At 43.2% G+C, this 19912-nt stretch overlaps 1 protein-coding gene across 6 annotated transcripts in view; it reads left to right on the top strand.

Moving 5' to 3' along the window:
- OCA2 (OCA2 melanosomal transmembrane protein) overlaps positions 1–19912 on the top strand; it is a 290480-nt gene that overhangs the window by 99469 nt on the left and 171099 nt on the right. For all 6 annotated transcript variants that reach the window (XM_039499675.1, XM_039499788.1, XM_039499735.1 and 3 more), the window contains exons 12-13: positions 229–353; positions 9106–9244. In XM_039499675.1, coding sequence (XP_039355609.1) covers positions 229–353; positions 9106–9244 — 264 coding nt within the window. The remainder of the gene's footprint in view (positions 1–228; positions 354–9105; positions 9245–19912) is intronic.

Here is a 19912-nt window from a genome sequence, read left to right as displayed (position 1 = left end):
TGTAAAACTGAAATATTTTCCTACTTCCCTAGAGTAGTTTGTAGCTAAATTAATTAATGTTTGAAAATCATACTGAGATCCTTGGATGGCAGGGCCCTAAAGAAGTGACTAGTATAACAAAATTTCCCCAGTCATTGTTGCACCATCATTTATAAAGTTGTTCACTGGTCATTTCTGAAAATGAAGCTGATATGTTTTATGCCATTGCTATTTGTTTGGTTTTATTAGGCTTACCAACTGTCTAGAGGCAGAGTGTGGGCCATGATTATCATTCTGTGTCTTATTGCTGCAATTCTTTCTGCATTTTTGGACAACGTTACCACAATGCTTCTCTTTACTCCAGTAACCATAAGGTATTTTATGTTATGCCTTTGGCGTTAGTTGGTTATAGCTAACCATTGCTAGTTGGTGTGTGTCAAAATCATATTTGAGATGTTTGTTCAGCAGTTTGAATGGACCTTACAACCCCAAATGCTCTGACTGTAATTACTATCTAGAGCTACAACTTTTTAAAGAGTTCAGCTTCCTTATTTTCATGCATCAGTTGTGAGCACAAATCCAAGTACAGATTTAACTGTCTCTGCAATAAAGTAGGTACAGATGCAAATACTCTGAGTTGTGCCCACATTTGAATTGTAATTGCAAATTGCGCAACCCATTTCATTCTGGTTGCAAATTATTATAATTTGAGATAGACCTGTCTCATAGAAATGGAAGGGACCTTGGAAGGTCATCCAGTCCAGCCCCTTGCCTTCACGAGCAGGATCAAGTGCTGATTTTGCCCCACAGCCCTAGGTGGCCCTCTCAAGGATTGACCTCACAACCCTGAGTTTAGCAGGCCAATGTTCAAACCACTGAGCTATCCCTCCCCCCTTGTTCTTACAAACAGGAGTGCTGGAATTTTTGAAAAACACCCAGCCCCAAAACCCTATTCCTTCATGTATAAACTAATATTCATGTATAATTTTGCCTCCTAATGGGTGATTTAAAGAAATTATAATCCCTGCTAATACTACTGGCAATTATTCTGTACTGAAGAACTCTTTTTGGAATAGAAGACTCTGAATTCTATCCTTATTGATCTCCATGAAGTGGATACAATCCCAGATTAATTTCATATTTCTAGATTAATCATAATTTTTTTATTAAAACAGTTACTTTAGTTACAGTAGCTTTCTGGAAACTGCATGTGATATGTAATTACATTTAGTTCATGTGATTATAAATCACTCTTTGTCCTGAATTTAACCTACATTCAACTTGGTAAATCCAGCTAATCCAGTTTAGTTAAAAAAAAAAATTAACTGGGGTGGGGAAGATGGTTTTAAATAGGGCATCAGGTGATGTAACACTTGCAGTCTGTATCATATTTGCACGTATAGAATTGTATGAAGATATGTGGCCCATTAAAATGTAGTTTACAGCAGGAAAGGTCTATTTTGCAAGTGGAATTTATTATAGTCTGGGAAACAGCTGGTGAATGAAAGCTCCATTTGTTTGCTGTATGATTATGTTTTAAACAAATCACATCACTTTCACTCAACAATATTTTTATCACTAACAGTAGGTAAAAATGAGATGGTTAAACAAGCTTCTCAAATTATATTGCAGAATATTTGGAATTAAATTGTAATTGGTAATGGATTGAAATCCTAAAATTCTACATATTTTGAAACACTGTTTACATGCATATCTACTGTAGTATTTATTCTGTTTTATACTAACAATTCTGTAACACTGGAAGTAGGGTAACATCAGCATATGAAAAAATCTTTTATTTCAATTGCTATCAGGTGTACTTCTAAACTAGCAAAATCACAATAATTTCTACTCTAATGGTTATTCTAAAAATATAAGGTTATTATGTATGTGTATATTTCTGAAAATGTCATGCTAGAGGTCATTCTTTTTATCCTGTTGTTGTTCTCCTTAGACCTTACCTATAATTTTCCAGTGCTATTTTACACTGTTATTACCATGGAGATGAAGCTAACAGAAAAGTCTACTGATTCCATGACAATGAGGATTCAGACTTTTATCAGTGAGGCATAAAATATGGTGTTCTGTTCTTGTCATATTTTGTGGTAAATTGTTTTTAGAAATAATTCAATAAACCTTCTGTAGCTATAACTTATTTTAAAACATATTTTGAATGTCGACACTTTATGATTTGCAATGTTCTACCTGTTTATATGGGAAATTGAAAATCTTGGATAAGTGAACTATAACAGTTTAATCCTACAGTACAGGTTAACACATTTTAACTATCCTTCACAGCTTTGATTTTACAGACTATAGTAAGCATTCTTTTTGCAAAGTTTATCTATGCCCCATCAAGAAAAAATAGTAAAGGACAATTAAAGTTGTACAGTTATGCACTCAGAAGTCAAGGAATGACTTGTGCAACTGCATTTCAATGCAGTCTTTAATTACATAATCTCACACTATTGCTCAAATAATACAACGTAACTTTTTACCATACATTTTTTTTCCTCTGGAGTCTTAGGTACAGTGTAAATGAGTAATATCTTGAAATATTGTTATGCTTTTAAATGGACACTATTTTCATTGTGATAACATCTGTTTTAACTTAGGTTTTTACATGAAGTTCTTTTCTCTCTGAAATATAAATTTTAATAACATAGGGTTAGATTGAGTTGTAAACCCAGTTTTGTCTAAGGGCAGTGTGTAGCTGCACTGCCACCCTATCCCAGGAGAAGCCCTGGGAAGGAATTTTGACTGAAGCTCAATTTCTCCTCTGCTCCCATCTTGCTTACAGGGGGATGAATTTATTGTAGCCATTTATAGAATACAGCTTATTTCCCCACTTCACGCTGACTCATCTCCACTGGTCAGCATGGTTTTTGTTTGGTGGGGGGGGGGTAAGGGAGAGAAGGAGCCAAGGCTCCACCCACTTAATTGCCTCCTTGACCTGATGGGTTTAGGAATGGGTATTGGTTACTCAGACCCTGTGGCAGAGGCAGAGTGGTGCAGAGAGTGTTAACATAAGGGTGCAGGGAGGCTTTCTCCCCATTGTCCTCCTTCCTGGCTGCATTAAGCTGGATCATGTTGTGGTGTTAGTTGGCAGCCATGTGCTGTATATTTTCTTTGCAACCAGCACCACAGCCACATTTGGGTGCAATGCAGATGATAAGGAAGTATTGCATATCTTTCCTTTACCTGTAGTTAGTCTTTGTCTTTTTAGTTTGTAAACTCTCTTTGGGACAGACGCTATGACATTCTGTGTGTCTGTACAGGACCTAGAGAGGAAGGATGATCCAGTGGTTAGGACTAAGGTGAGACAGGAGACCTTGGGTAAATTCTGTACTCTACCAGAGTCTTCCTCTGTTGCCTTACGGAAATCACTGTCCCTCAGTTTCCCATCTGTAAAATGGGGATAATAGCACTTCCCTACGTCACAGATGTCGAGGATAAATTATTTAAAGATTATGAAGTACACAGATACTAGAGTAATGCAGGCTCATAGAAGAACCTTAGATAGATAAAATGAGGCTGCAGTCCATATTGTTGGAGTCTGTGGGCTCTATTGTAATCTAAATAATAAATAACGAATTGGTAAAATGAAATCCTCCCAGAGATAGGAGGAATTGTAATTTGTTCATAGCCTGTGTAGGTTTCTTACCTGTGCCCCATGTTAGAGAGCTTTCCCTTCACCCCCTTCCCTGGTTCTTGTCACACAGACAGAAAGCAGAAGACCGGAACTCTGAAGTGCAGGCAATGCAATGTTTATTGCGCTTTAGTTCCAAGCAAGCATATTCCAAAGCCCGTCAAACCAGTCAGGCTTATCTCTATACTCCGATAGTTTTCCCCTTCCCCTCCCCAAACTACAGTTTTATACGCCAATAGAATCCTCTAGCTCCACACAGCGGTGGAGCGTCTTCTTCCCAGTGCTCTGTTTCCAGCTCTCACACTGCAGAGCATTTACCCTCTTTCCCCCTTCCCAGTTCTGACACTGCAGAACCTTGCCTGTGTCCCTGTTCCTCATTCCCCTATTCCCAGTCCCCCATTCTCCCTTTACCATTCCCACTCCCATTCCCACTCCCACTCCTTCCTCTTAGCAGGCCCAAATATACCTGCAATGCACGTCCCTAGTCACACCCCTTATAACTTATGGTCATGTTCCGTTCTGGAGGGTCGTGAGTCGGGGTCTTCATCTCACCCCTTTTGTACCCCATGGGAGGGGTAAGGAATGAGGTTGTGCTCTGGTCAGGGGCAGGCATTTCTCTGGTCCTTTAGTGTTTTACCTCCCCCACAAGCCTCCCTTGCCCCTTCTGACTGATTGCCTGACCTTGCTTTGAGATAAGGAGTTGAGGCAGTCTTTAAGTGTGCGCTCATATATTACACTCCCACCATACCCTGTAACACTTTTAGCTTCATCCCTTATCTCTTCCCATTGTACTAAAAGCCCCGTCTGGTTGTGGGAAATGCAAAACACAGCATCTTTGTCCTTTGTTCTTCACACATATTAGTATAGGATATAAGAGTATCAAAAAGTCAAACCCAAAATTCTATCTCAGGCTGACAAACAAGCCTATATGCTAACACCCCAAAGAAGTGTTCTGAAAACATTATTGAATATCTTAAAATAAGTTTATGGAATAGACCCCTCAGGACATACAAAATTCTGGGAAGGACATTCATTTTCCATATATTAGTTTTACCCCACAAACTGAGGGTTAACAAACTCCACCTCTGCAAAATGTTAGCCAGTTGGGCAATAATTGGTTCTATATTTATCTTAGGGATAGAATCATAGAATCGTAGAACTGGAAGGGACCTTGAGAGATCATCTAGTCCAGTCCCCTGCACTCCTGGCAGGACTAAGTATTGTCTAAATCAGTGTTTCCCAAACTTGGGATGCCGCTTGTGTAGGGAAAGCCCCTGGTGGGTCGGGCTGGTTTGTTTACCTGCCGCATCTGCAGGTCTGGCCGATCACGGCTCCCACTGGCCACGGTTCGCTGCTCCAGGCCAATGGGAGCTGCTGGAAGTGGCGGCCAGTATGTCTCTCAGCCCGCGCCACTTCCAGCAGCTCCCATTGGCCTGGGGCAGCGAACCACAGCCAGTGGGAGCCGTGATTGGCCGGACCTGTGGACGCAGCAGGTAAACAAACCAGCCCAGCTTTCCCTACACAAGTGGCGTCCCAAGTTTGGGAAACATTGGTCTAAACCATCCTGGACAGGTGTTTATCTAACCTGCTCTTTAACAGTCTCCAATGATTGAGATTGCATAACCTCCCTAGGCAATTTATTCCAGTGCTTAACCACCCTGACTGCTAGGAATTTTTTCCTAATATCCAACCTAAACCTCCCTTGCTGCAATTTAAGCCCATTGCTTCTTGTCCTATCCTTAGAGGTTAAGGAAAACATTTTTTCTTCCCCCTCCTTGTAACAATGTTTTATGTGCTTGAAAATTATGTCCCCTCTCAGTCTTCTCTTCTCCAGACTAAATAAACCCAATTTTTTCAATCTTCCCTTCATAGGTCATGGTTTCTAGACCATTAATCATTTTTTTGCTCTCCTCTGGTCTTTCTCCAATTTGTCCAGATCTTTCTTGAAGTGTGGCACCCAGAACTGGACACAATGCTCCAGTTGAGGCCTAATCAGCACGGAGTACAGTGGAAGAATTACTTTTCGTGTCTTGCTTACAACACTCCTGCTAATATGTCACAGAATGATGTTTGCTTTTTTTTTTTTTGCAACAATGTTACACTGTTCACTCATATTTAGCTTGTGATCCACTATTACCCTCTAGATCCTTTTCCTAGGCAGTCATTACTGCATTCTCTTGCAACCCCTCTCAGCTTGGTATCATAAACAAACTTTATAAGTGTACTCTTTATGTCATTAAGTAATTGATGAAAATATTGAACAGAACCGGACCCAGAACCGATCCCTGGGGAACTCCACTCAATCTGCCCTTCCAGCTTGACTGTGAACCACTGGGAATGGTTTTCCAACAAGTTATGCACCCACCTTATAGTAGCTACATCTAGGTTGTATTTCCCAAGTTTGTTCAGTATCAAAAGCCTTACTAAAGTCAAGATATACCACATCTACTGCTTCACCCCTCTCCACATGGCTTGTTACCCTGTCAAAGAAAGCTAATAGGTTGGTTTGACATGATTTGTTCTTGTTCATGCTGCCTGTTACTTATCGCCTTATCTTCTAGGTGTCTGCAAATTTATTGCTTAATTATTGGATGTCCTGAATGTCTTTGGGAATCAGTATTCCTAAATATTTCATGTAAAAGCATTGCCATTGAAAGTCCCAATTTGAGAAAAGGCCTTTGTGGGCATATTTGTTAATTCCTAAAATTTCTGATTTACCCCCTATTAATTTTATATCCTGAGAGGAGTCCAACTTTATTAATAGTGATTAGTAGGTTAGGAATGGTAACCTTGGGCTTAACTATAAATACATCATCTGCATAGAGAATAATTTTGTGCTCGGTTTGGACCACCCTGATATCATGAATATGTTTTACTCTAATGGCAGCAGTCAAAGCTTCTAGAGCTAAATCAAACAGAAGAAGTGAAAGGGGGCAGCCTTGCCTCATACCTCTCTGAAATGGAAATGGGGTGGAAATAATACCACTGGTAACTACCCTCGAAGTTGGGTTAGTTAGTGTATAAAACCTTAATCCAAGCAATACATTCTTTATCAAACCCAAATTTTGCTAACACATGCAAAAGATAATCACAGGCTATGCGGTCAAAAGCCTTTTTGGCATTTGAAGAAATGACAGCTAAGGGTTCCTCAGAATCTCTCAAAGTGGCAATAATATCAGTCGGTGCAAATTATCTGAGCTATGTCTATTAAGAAGGAAGCCCACCTGACTTGTGAGTGAGGGAACTTTGTCCAATATCATAGCAAGAGCTTTAGTTAAGAGCTGAGTGTCACAATTGATTAAAGAAATTGGCCTGTAATTACTACATAGTTCAAGGTCTTTCCCAGGTTTAGGAATAACTGAAATTGCAGCTTCTCTTAGAGTAGGCAGGAGAGTTTGCTCTTTCTTGGCCTCATTGAACATATTCAAAAATATAGGTATTAAAGTTTTAGAGCACTTTTTGTGAAATTCAGTCGAGATCTGATCTGCACCAGGAGTCTTTCCAACCTTCATTTCTTTTATAGCTTGAGTCAGTTCCATGATTTCTAGGGGAGCATCTAATAGTCCCTTCTGCGAGTCAGAGAGCAGTGGCAGAGACAATCCAATAAAACAGTTACCTAGGGCATCTTTACTGATTTGCTCTTCAGCTAAAAATAGTTTTGAATAAAACTGTTTACATTGTTTATTAATATCGGAATGTACTGTATATAATTTGTTACTACTGTTGTGAACAGCAGCAATCTTATTTCTGTTAGTCTTTTGCTGAAGTCTGCATGCAGCAGCTTGCCATCTCTCTTAACAGATTCCCTGTAGCTTTGCTTCAGACAGACTAAGGCAAACTCAGCCTGTTGGGACAGAAGCTTGTTGATTTCATATCTCAGACTGATGAAGATTCTGAGTTTCTCTGTGGAGGAGGCAGGAAGCATAGTGTACAGCCAAGGCCTTAATTTCCTTCACCAGAGTATAAACTGTGTTCTCTCCATTTTGTTTTAAAGATGGCATGAGAGATGATACAGCCTCTGATGAAGGCTTTAAAGCACAGGCGATGTGTGTGTGTGTGTGTGTGTGTGGAGGGGGCCCACACTGGGTCTCCTCCCCCCACACTGGGTCATGCCCCCCCAGATTTCTGCCGGGCTGAGCACGGCTGAAGGGACGTGCCTGGGAAAGGCACCAGCAGCGAGTGCTCCCACTGGACAGGAGGCGGTGCCCAGAGCAGGGAAGTGAGACTGGGCTGGCAGTGTAGATCTCCACCTGAGAGGGTGCGGGAAAGCCTGCTGAGTGTGATTCACTTGAACACAAACAGCTTTGAACACATGCTTAAGTCCATCCCTATTCAACAAATCACGTAAGCGTGTGCTTAAATGCCTTTGAAATCAAAGGTATGTCTACAATGAATCTGGGAGGTGTGATTATGAGCTCAGGTGAACAGATCTGTGGTAGCTCAGCTTGAGCTACAATGCTAAAAATAACAGCATGGGTGTTGCAGTACGGGTGGTGGCTCAGGCTTGCTGCCCAAGCTTCCACCCGTAGGTGGCTAGCCTGAGATGGCACCAGTGCCACCAAGTCCACCCTGTTATTTTTAAGATTACTACCTCAAGCTGAGCTGGCATGAGTCTGCCCACCTGTGCGGGGAATCACACCTCCCAGTTGCAGTGTTGCTGTATTTAGGTGCTTTGCTGAATTGGGGCCCAAGACTTTTTGATTCAGGAAAGCATTTAAGTAAATGCAAGTCCATCTCTTTTCAGTTATGCACTTAGATGTATGCTTAACTTTAAGCATGAAATGGCTTAGCACATGCTTAAAGTCAAGCACGTGTTTAAGGGCTTTCCTGAATAAGTACTTTAGTGAACAGACTATGCAAAATGTACTGTGTATGCACAGCATGACTTTTAATGGACCATAACTTGATAAACTCATTCTAGTGTTCTGAGATACTACTTCTCACTGAGGGCTATTTCTTTACAAATTGATTAATACCTATAAACAGCTGTTCTGCTAGTAGTGAAAATAAAAAATGCATGAATTTTTTTAATAATGTGGCAAGTGTATTTTCTACTCTTCTTGTCCTAAAAAAATGTTGAATGCTCCAGCTCATACCTAAAAGGGGAGGAGAAAAAAAAAAAGAATGGGCAGAGACCAAACTTGGTAAATTCTAGCCTGGAAGGTAAATGTGTTAGAAAGTTATATACCACGGTGAAGCGTTGTTAAAATGGAAAGGCTCATATAACTTTAACTATAATTCAACTGTTGTAATGATTTGCTACTTTTAATATTGTTTTTAAAATATGTATTTTGAATGCTGTAGCCATTGCAGTATATTGTAAAATTTAAGTATTAATTATGAAAGGCCAAGTTTTAACCTTTGTTCAACAGTTTGGAATTTCCGACGCAAGTGCTAAGTTTTATAAATCACTTAAGGTTTGAGGCAATTTAATCAAAGGTTAAGGAGCTGATTTCATTTTCTTATGTATACCGCAGGTTATGTGAGGTACTTAATCTTGATCCTAGACATGTGCTGATTGCAGAAGTTATCTTCACAAACATTGGAGGGGCTGCCACAGCTGTCGGGGATCCACCAAATGTGATTATTGTTTCAAAACAGGAATTGAGGAAGGCGGTATGTATTGTAATCCATTGTGTTACCTAAAAATAGGTGCAGATGTGGGCTTATTCAGTAAAAGAAGCTTTACTATATTTCAGTCAGCTCTGCTGTTGGGTAATGCAAACTGAGACTGCTTTGTCAAGTGTGGGATCTGGCACAGAATTGCAAACCTCAAGTGTTGTAAATTATTGTATAGTTTTATTGAAGACCCAGAGAACAGGCGACCCCCCAGCATAGGCCTCAGCTTGCTGCTAGCCCCTACCCAGACTGCAGTGGCTTGACAGGTTTTAACTTCCTACCCGAAGCTCCAGTATTAAGAATATAAGTTTCATTTTTTTGGCTAAGTGAGGTCAATGAGAAAAGTAATACGATCTATGGTGTACTGCACAGTAGGAGCTCCAGGCATCTGATCTTGGAACTTCTTTATTCACAGCCTCCCCTTGAACGCAGATGCCTTTTCCTTCGTTGGAGAGTGTGTCGAGCCCCTGCTCTCAGGCTTTTAGATTTTGGGAAGAGTGGAGAGTCATGTGATTCTTCTACACCTCCCATTATAGCTCCCTTTGTTGAGAAGGAGAAGTCCCTCTGACTACCTCATTTGTTTTGTAAGTGGGGAGTCACAGTTCCTTAGCCCCACTTCATGATGCTCTTTTCTAACTCTCTCGCCTTCCTCTTTGGATGAGGAAAGATTACGTCTCTGCTCACTCTGATTACTACAGTCTTTTGGGAGGTGGGGAGACAGCTGTATCCTCAGCACGCTCGTGCTCTCTCTCTCTCCCTCTCCCTCTCCCTCTCCCCCATCCCCCCCCCCCCGAAGACCCTGGTATTTTGAAACAGTAGGATGAGGGTCGTCTCTTCAGTGGCTGAGGCTCCCATTGACTCTAGTTCTGTGATGATGTAGGCGTCTCCGTGGGTGGATTGGTTGTTAATGACATTCATAGTGTCTGCATCCAGGGGATATGGCTCTAGGCTAGCCCTGGATGCAGACACTATGAATGTCATTAACAACCATCCAACCCCACCCACGCAGATGCCTATATCATCACAGGGCCAGAGCAATAGGGAGCTCAGAGAGGGATTCTAAACAATATGAGAGGAACTATCCCTGCCAGAGCTCCCTCTGGGATGGAGTGGTTCTGCCTACAGTAAACGGCACTCTCTAGCCCATAGTTTATTTGGTAAAAAAAACTCTACAATGTGTACATGAAACTCTTTACTGTGGCCAAGCCTTATAAATCCAAAATAACTTTGCAAACATAAATAAAGAAATACCACATAGTATACTGCTTACAGTGTCAAAATAAACATTGCAGAGTAGAGAGAATAGTTATATAAAGCTCTAATTTTACATTGGTTGTGTATAGCTCTTAATTATCAATTATGTCTATGTTGCTATACCAATAAGGTCTGTTCTAATTAACTGGATTGTTCTTAAAGGGAATAACAATGTACATTTTGAGAAACGTCTTTCAAAGCCATAGTATTTAATAGATGAAGTTTACCTTCAAAAACATCTGAAATGTATTAGTAGAAAATCACAGTCTAGTCAGATAACAACTTCAGAGAGCCTGTAATGTCCCTGGTATTCATTGGGTGGTGACTGTGGTCATTAAACTACACATGTGCAATTATTCAGGCCATCTACTGTAGATGAAAGTAATTTGTATCTGTCATAAACTGCATTTTCTCTAATATTTAGAAAGTCTATAAAAGTTTATCATTATAACTGAGGAAAACATTTAAGCAACCAAAATCAAGGACAATAACATTGTATTCTTTTTTGGATAGTATTTTGATAAATTTAAAAAGACTCAGGTTTCTAAATGCCTGCTGTATGTGATATCTTAACAAATTCTGCATTTATGACTCCAGCTTAAACAAAAATATTGAAAAACCATTCAAATACTTTCACTTTTTGGATTGTTTTTAAATCTATATCATATTAATGAAATTAAGACTTAGAGTAAATTTAATGAGGGCAATCCTGCAAAGCCTTATGGGAGTAATCCTTATCCATTTTTTAGTCTAGTTGTCTTTACTAAAACTGCACTCAGCAGTCATAATTACTTATGTGAGTTAGGTTTATAGGATCAAGCCCAAGAATCTGCCTAAAAAATTTAGAACTCGCATACTAGATTTGTACCAAGTAAATGTGTTATCTTTTAATAAGTATTTTAATATAAACAATCCCCCAAAATAGTAATACTTTCATGTAAGGTTACTGAAACTTTTAAAATTAATATTTTATTTCTATATTTTCTACACAGCCCCTCCTTCCTCTGTTATCAGTAGCACGGACTGAGTGTTGTCACTGTAGAGACTTCTGAATTTTTCTCCTTGATATTTTCAATCCAATTCCTCTACTAGTTTTGCATTTCCCTTTGTGTCACGTCTGAGGGAATGATTAATGCCTCTATTGTCCAATCCACAGAGAGCTTACACAAGTACCCCCAGCATATTCTTGATACTGTCTAAACAGTAACCAGGGGCGGCTTTAGGCACCAGCAAAACAAGCTGGTGCCTAGGCGCAAAAAAATAGCGCCCCCCCGGCCGGGCGGGCGGGCGGCGCGGCGCGGGAGGGAGGGAGGAGGGGACGGACGGGACGACCGGATCTGCCGCAGGGGCGAGGAGCTGGCGCTCGCCTGGCTCTCCGCTGCTGGCGAGCTCGGGCGCCGGCTGCGCAGCTCAGCCGGCCGCGAACCCCCCGCCGCCGCGGGCAGCCAGGGTCGGAGCCAGCGCCGAGCCAGCGAGCCCAGCCTCTGCAGTCATGCCCGCGCCCCCCCCCTCCCGCCTCCCGCGCTCGGCGCGCATGACTGCTTGGGGCGGCCAAAAACGTAGAGCCGCCCCTGACAGTAACAATATTACAGCTTTGCAATCATCACTTTTTTCTCTCATGTGGAGATTGGTTAGGAAACCTCTGAGATGTTTATAGCTAAGTTTTTATTTTATATTTGTGCAAATGGTGCATGAAAGTGAGAAACTCTCAGAATCCTCCTTGCCACTTTGGCTGTAAAAATACAGGCATGTTCTGAACTGGGGTTGATTTCAATGGAGCTGTTCACATTCTTAAAATTACATGTCTAAGGCCTGGTCTACACTACGATTTTAGGTCTAATTTAGCAGCCTTACCTCGATTTAAGCCTGGACCTGTCCACACGATGAAGCCCTTTTTTTTGACTTAAAGGGCTCTTTAAATCAATTTCTTTACTCCACCTCCGACGAGGGGATTAGTGCTGAAATCGGCCTTGCTGGGTTGAATTTGGGGTAGTGTGGACGCAGTTTGATGGTATTAGCCTCCAGGAGCTATCGCAGAGTGCTCTATTGTGACCGCTCTGGACAGTGCTCTCAGCTCAGATGCACTGGCCAGGTAGATAGGAAAAGGCCCGCAAACTTTTGACTTTCATTTCCCATTTGGCCAGCGTGGCAAGGTACAGGTGAGTGCAGATCTCATCAGTAGAGGTGACCATGTTGGAGTCCCAGGATCGCAAAAGAGCTCCAGTATGGACCGAATGGGAGGTACAGGATCTACTCGCCATATGGGGAGATGAATCCATGCTAGATGAACTCCGTTCCAGTAAACAAAATGCCAAAACATTAGAAAAAGTCTCAAAGGGCATGAAGGACAGAGGCCATAACAGGGACGCGCAGCAGTGCCATGTGAAAATTAAGGAGCTAACGCAAGCCTACCAAAAAACCAGAGGCAAATGGCTGCTCTGGATCAGAGCCCCAAAGATATCGCTTTTATGATGAGCTGCATGCCAGCTAGGGGGTGCAACCACCACTACCCCAACCCTGTGCTTTGACTCGTCAATGGAGAATCACACAACACAGAAGCGGGTTCTGGGGACGAAGAAGAAGATGATGATGAGATTGAAAATAGCTCACAGCAAGGAAGTGGGGAAACCAGTTTCCACAACAGCCAAGATATGTTTTTCACTCTGGACCTGGAGCCAGTAACCCCTGAACCCACCCAAGGCGGGCTCCCGGACCCTGAAGGTGGAGAAGGGACCGCTGGTGAGTGTACCTTTGTAAATATTACACATGGTTTAAAAGCAAGCGTGTTCATTGATTAATTTGCCCTGGCATTTGTGGCTAGTACAGTATGGGGATGGAGCGGAAATCCTCCAGGAACATCTCCATAAAGCTCTCCTGGATGTACTCCCAAAGCCTTTGCAAAAGGTTTCTGGGGAGGGCGGCCTTACTCCGTCCACCATGGTAGGACACTTTACCACACCAGGCCAGTAGCACGTAGTGAGTAATCATTGCATAACAAAGCATGGCAGTGTATGGTCTCGGTGTTTGCTGGCATTCAAACAACATCCGTTCTTTATCTCGCTGTGTTATCCTCAGGAGAGTAAGATCATTCATGGTCACCTGGTTGAAATAGGGTGATTTTATTAAGGGGACATTCGGAGGTGCCCGTTCCTGCTCGGCTGTTTGGCTGTGGCTGTTCCCCACTGTTAGCCACGTGGTGAGGGAAGGGGTTAAGCATGAGTGATCTCTCACACCAAACTGGCAGGCTCTCAATACAAGAGACAAAACGTGACCTTGTAACAAAAGCACATGTGCTGTGTAATGTGAACAGCAAGGTTTAACATGAAAGAGTCTACCCATTGTTCTCTAAAATGTGTCTTTTTAACTACCACTCTCCCTTTTTCTCCACTAGCTACAAATATTTCTCCTTCGCAGAGGCTAGCGAAGATTAATAGGCGAAAAAAACGCACTCGGGATGAAATGTTCTCTGGGCTCCTGCTGTCCTCCCATACTGACAGAGCACAGCAGAATGTGTGGAGGCAGACAATATCAGAGTGCAGGAAAGCACAATAGGAATGTGAGGAGAGGTGGCGGGCTGAAGAGAGTAAGTGGTGGGCTGAAGATGATAGGTGGTGTCAGCTTGCTGACAGAAGGCGAGAGTCGATGCTCAGGCTGCTGGAAGATCAAACTCATATGTTCCAGTGTACGGCTGAGCTGCAGGAATGGCAGCAGAAGCACAGATCGCCACTACAGCCTCTGTGTAACCAACAGCCCTCCTCCCCAAGTTCCATAGCCTCCTCACCCAGATGCCCAAGAACGCAGTGGGGAGGCCTCTGGCAACCCAGCCACTCCACCCCAGAGGACTGCCCAAGCAACAGAAGGCTGGCCTTCAATACGTTTTAAAGTGGAGTGTGGCCTTGTTCTTCCCTCCTTCCCCACCTCTCCCTGGCTACCTTGGCAGTTATCCCCCTATTTGTTTGATGAATTAATAAAGAATGCATGAATGTGAAGCAACAATGACTTTATTGCCTCTGCAAGCGGTGATTGAAGGGGGGAGGGTGGTTAGCTTACAGGGAAGTAGAGTGAACCGGGGGCGGGGGGGTTCATCAAGGAGAAACAAACAGAACTTTCACACCATAGCCTGGCCAGTCATTAAACTGGTTTTCAAAGCGTCTCTGATGCGCACCGCACCCTCCTGTACTCTTCTAACCGCCCTGGTGTCTGGCTACATGTAATCAGCAGCCAGGTGATTTGCCTCAACCTCACACCCCGCCATAAATGTCTCCCCCTTACTCTCACAGATCTTGTGGAGTGCACAGAAAGCAGTAATAACAATGGGAATATTGGTTTACCTGAGGTCTATCTGAGTCAGAAAACTGCAACAGCGTGCTTTTAAACATCCAAATGCACATTCTACCACTATTCTGCACTTGCTCAGCCTATAGCTGAACAGCTCCTGACTACTGTCCAGGCTGCCTGTGTACGGCTTCATGAGCCATGGCATTAAGAGGTGGCTGGGTCCCCAAGGATAACTATGGGCATTTCAACATCCCCAACGGTTATTTTCTGATCTGGGAAGAAAGTCCCTTCCTGCAGCTTTTGAAACAGACCAGACTTCCTGAAGATGCGAGCATCATGTACCTTTCCCAGCCTCCCACATTGATGATGGTGAAACATCCCTTGTGATCTACCATTGCTTGCAGCAACATTGAAAAGTACCCCTTTCATTTTATGTACTCGCTGGCTTGGTTCTCCAGTGCCAAGATAGGGATATGGGTTCCGTCTATCACCCCACCACAGTTAGGGAATCCCATTGCAGCAAAGCCATCCACTATGACCTGCACATTTCCCAGAGTCACTACCCTTGATATCAGCAGCTCTTTGAGTCTATAGAGTAGTCCTATGGCTACTCGGATTACAGCAGCCCCCACAGTAGATTTGCCCGCTCCAAACTGATGCCTGACTGACCGGTAGCTGTCTGGCATTGCAAGCTTCCACAGGGCTATCACCACTCTCTTCTCAACTGTGAGGGCTGTTCTCATCTTGGTATTCTGGCACTTCAGGGCAGGGGAAGGCAAGTCACAATGTTCCATGAAAGTGCCCTTATGCATACGAAAGTTTTGCAGCCACTGGAAATTGTCCTAGATCTGCAACGCTATGTGGTCCCACCAGTCTGTGCTTGTTTCCCGGGCCCAGAACTGGCGTTCCACAACATGAACCTGCCCCATTAATACCATGATGTGCACATTGCTGGGCCCTGTACTTTGTGTGAAGTCTGTGTCCATGTCTATGTTCTCATCACAGCGCTGCCGTCGCCTCCTCGCCTGGTTTTCCTTTGGCAGGTTCTGGTTCTGCATATACTCCAGGATAATGCGCGTGGTGTTTATAGTGCTCATAATTGCCACGGTGAGCTGAGCGGGCTCCATGATCCCAGTGTGTCTGGGCTGAAAAAGGGCACAAAATGATTGTCTGCTCTGACGGAGGGAGAGGCGACTGATGACGTGGCTTACAGGGAATTAAAGTCTACAAAGGCAGAGGCTTTGCATCAAGGAGAAACACAAACTGTCACACAGAATGGACCCTTCAAGGATCGAATTCAAAACCCTGGGTTTAGCAGGCCGTTGATTTCACGGAGGGAGGGAGGAAGCAAATGAATACAAAACAAATTGGGTCTATTTCTTGTTTTGATCCACTCCATCTATCTTTTACATCTTTAGGGTGGCAGCAGATGGTGCAGTTCGACTGCTAGCCATTGTCATCTCCTGGGTGCTCGGCAGAAGATGGGGAATGACGTGGCTGAGTCACTCCCATGTCTGCCCAGGTGCCCCTGACTGACCTCACTGAGGTCGGTTAAAAGAGCATCCAGGAATATGACGATAATGGCTACCAGTCATAACGCACCGTCTGCTGCCAAAAGGCAATGAGCTGCTGCTGTGTAGCAATGCAGTCCCACGTCTGCCGGCACCCAGGAGACGTACGGTGACAGTGAGCTGAGCGGGCTCCATGCTTGCCATGGTATGGCGTTTGCACAGGTAACCCAGGAAAAAAGGTGTGAAACGATTGTCTGCCATTGCTTTCACGGAGGGAGAGGGGGGGGGCCTGATGACATGTACCCAGAGTCACCCGCGACACTGTTTTTGCCCTATCATGCATTGGGATCTCAACCCAGAATTCCAATGGGCGGCGGAGTCTGCGGGAACTGTGGGATAGCTACTCACAGCTACTCACAGTGTAACGCTCCAGAAGTTGACGTTAGCCTCAGTACTGTGGACACAGTCCGCTGACTTAATGCACTTAGAGCATTTTTTGTGGGGACACACACAATCAACTGTATAAAAATGATTCCTGAAAAAGCGACTTCTATAAATTCAACCTAATTTCGTAGTGTAGACAAGGCCTAAGTGATTTGCTGCACAAGGACCACGTGTGTTTGTAGCCTAAAGTTTGTGGATGTAGCAGGAAGAAGAGCAGTTTAATAGATTAAGCATAGGGCCAGAAACTTGTGAGTTGGATTCCTGGCTATGCCAGTAAGGGCATATCTGTACAAAGAGTTAGTGCACAGCAGGGTGCAGTGCAAGGTACTCCAGCGTGCCTTGCACTAACTGTCCATGAGGACCCTACTGCTGGGCCCTAATTGTTCCCTCAGGTGTTTTCCATACTGCTGTAGGTCAGTGTGCACTAGGGAACTGTTAATGCTCAGCAGCAGGGTTCACACAGAGAGTTAGTGAGTGGCAAGCAATACAGATTGTAAAATAATGGACCATAAATTAAGGTGGCCACCTAATTCAGAGGAATGTTTTTGCTGAGTTATTGTATAATAGTTCTATGAAACTTCCAATAGCTTTATAAAACTTAGGATTTTTCCCTTATTTGCACCTTTGCAGTGGTTTCTTCTAAAAAATCTGAGTGATTGTGTGAACGCCATGCTGTTTAGTGCTGATGTGTAGTGGGGTGGTCACCGTGCACCCGTTAGGAAGGTATTAAAAGCAGCCAAGGGAGGCTGATTGGGTAAACAGCCACAGGTCTGGCCACAAACAATTAGGGTCCAGCTGACCCTGAATAAAGGGCAGGCTGAGGGAGTGATAGAACACTCTAGCTCTATTTGAGAGGACTAGGCTGCCCAGCAGAGCAAGCAGAGAACCTGAGGCAGAGTAGGGCTGGGGAAGGGCAGGGAGAGCTGAGGAGCTCTGGCCTGGTGAGTCCTCAGGCTGAGGCCTTGGTAAAGGCTAAGGGAAGGTACTAGGGCTGCAGGGAGGCAGCTGGGGTTGGAAAGGCAGCAGGTCCAAACCCCCTTGCCGATGATGAGTGGCCACTTAGACTGCAGTTTGTCCCTGAGGGAAGGGGCTAGATGAGGACTGGCAGTGGGTCACTGAAGCAAGGTGGGCTTAGGGGCTTGGGATTCCCTAGGGAGGGGAGACCCAGAGTGTTGAGGCACTGCTGTGGGGCAGCACCCTAAGGTAAGGGGCACCAGGGTCTGGGAGGGATGTGGGGCCTGAAGTGCTATAAGTGGTGGAGATCAGGAGAAAGCAGGCACCAGTAGGAAAACACTGGCCAGCAGGAGGCGCGCCGAGGCTGGAACTGAACTATTTCCCAGACAACCAGCAGGAGGTGTGGCGGCAGGGAGTGCCTGCTGTGCTACATGATTTCATAAGCTATTTCTTCTCTCACATTCAGGAGAAGATATGGATCTTCATTGTTGTCTAATTTAAATATTTTCTTCACTTAAATTTGTTCAGTCATTGTCGCTCCTCTTGCACATGGGAACAGGAACTTCTTCTCATGCCAAGAACAGTGTAGAATTCAGTCTCTCTGAGTTAGATGGGAGAGAGATCCAAAGCAGAGCTACAAGCAACTGCCTTTTTTTAGGTTTTGAAGTAATTTTATGTTGTTAATATTCAATGACACAGCAAAAAAATCAGATTATTCTGGTTATTAACTTACATTTTGCAGTTCAAGTCAAACCTGTTTTAGTAGTCAATATTTTTTCCAGAATTTATGGTCATGTAGAAATTAATTGTTAACCCTATAAGAAAGAGGGGATTCCATGCTGTCATATGGCAGGCGGCACTGGTTCTTCGAACACTAGCAGTTATTGAGTTAGTGACTGTTAAAAGTAGACCAGGATGGAAGTACCAGTTACAGAGAGGGAAGTAGAGGAAGGTAAGATGGTATTCAGAACTGTGTGTTTTAGGTCCAATATCATGTGAATCGCTAGCAACAGAAAATGAATGTTACCTTCTGCAATCCATGTAGCTAACGTATTTTGTAGACAGGGTTAAATGCATATACATGGTTAATAACCTTGAAAATGTACTAGCTGGTTGTAGTCAATCTTAGGTCCATTAAAGGTATTAAACAGGGTCGCATTAGTGGTTAAAATGTGTTAAATGACACTTGTTTAATCACAGCCTCTTAGGCATGGCCATGGAGACTTCATTTTGGTTGTTTCTTGTCGCTCTTGGAATATAAAATAAAGGCCATTCTCAGTGAAAGCACAGTATTTGATTGCTCCTTATGTGAGGAAAAAACTATATATTTTCAGTGATATCTTGCAATTATTTCTGCTCTTAGTCATTCAGAAGATATTAGACCATAGAACAATACCCAGGCCAGCAGTGCTGTTTTGGCACTGGTCCAAGGCTTAAGTCCTGGATTGTCGTATTCAGGTGTAATTTTCTCTCTCTGCCTTAAAACTGAAGACTTGTTCTCAGAAAGTTTTATGTGCAAAGAAATAAATTTCACACCTCCATAAGCAGTGAGAAGAAAACATGCCAGATAACATGAAGATAGTGATATATTATTTCAGGAAAATAGTGTGTTCCTGTATCTCAGTATGAAATAGAAACATTTGTAGAAATTTGTGCTTAAATATAAGAACAGATGCCCATCTGCTTTCAGTTTTGTAGTCGCAGACAATAGAACCTGTAGGCTGTAATCACCCTAAAACAAAGCCTTAAGGATGCCTTAGCCCAACCTTCCCAGATGGCAATTTCACAGAATCAGTAAGGCCTCAAGTAAAGGATATTCTCAGCACCACACAGCATTTGTCTGACACACTGAAACCTCCTAGATGAAAATTATTTCTAATCTCTATTGTTCAAGTCAAAGCTATTCGAGCCAATTGTGTGAGAATAATCTTTATGAAAATTCATGGAAACTTTGCAGTGTGCAGTAGACACATTAACCATTTAAATTGTGTTCAGAGATATAAATAATAAAAAAGTTAGAAGATAATTTTTCACTGACTTGTATGCCCAATATAATTATTTAGATGAGTAAGTGGTCTATATAGGTCTGAATGATGTCCCTGGATATATAGAAGTGCAGGGGAGTAAGGGGATGTGATGTGCAAGGTATGTGACTGGTAGAGGATACAGGCTCCGTAGGGAGGATACATCCCCTTCCCATGCAGCAGAATGGGAAGGTGATGGG

This window comes from Mauremys reevesii, linkage group 1 (genome assembly GCF_016161935.1).
Source record: "Mauremys reevesii isolate NIE-2019 linkage group 1, ASM1616193v1, whole genome shotgun sequence".
In the NCBI taxonomy this organism is placed as follows: domain Eukaryota; kingdom Metazoa; phylum Chordata; order Testudines; family Geoemydidae; genus Mauremys; species Mauremys reevesii.
This window is presented reverse-complemented; position numbering and strand designations above follow the sequence as displayed.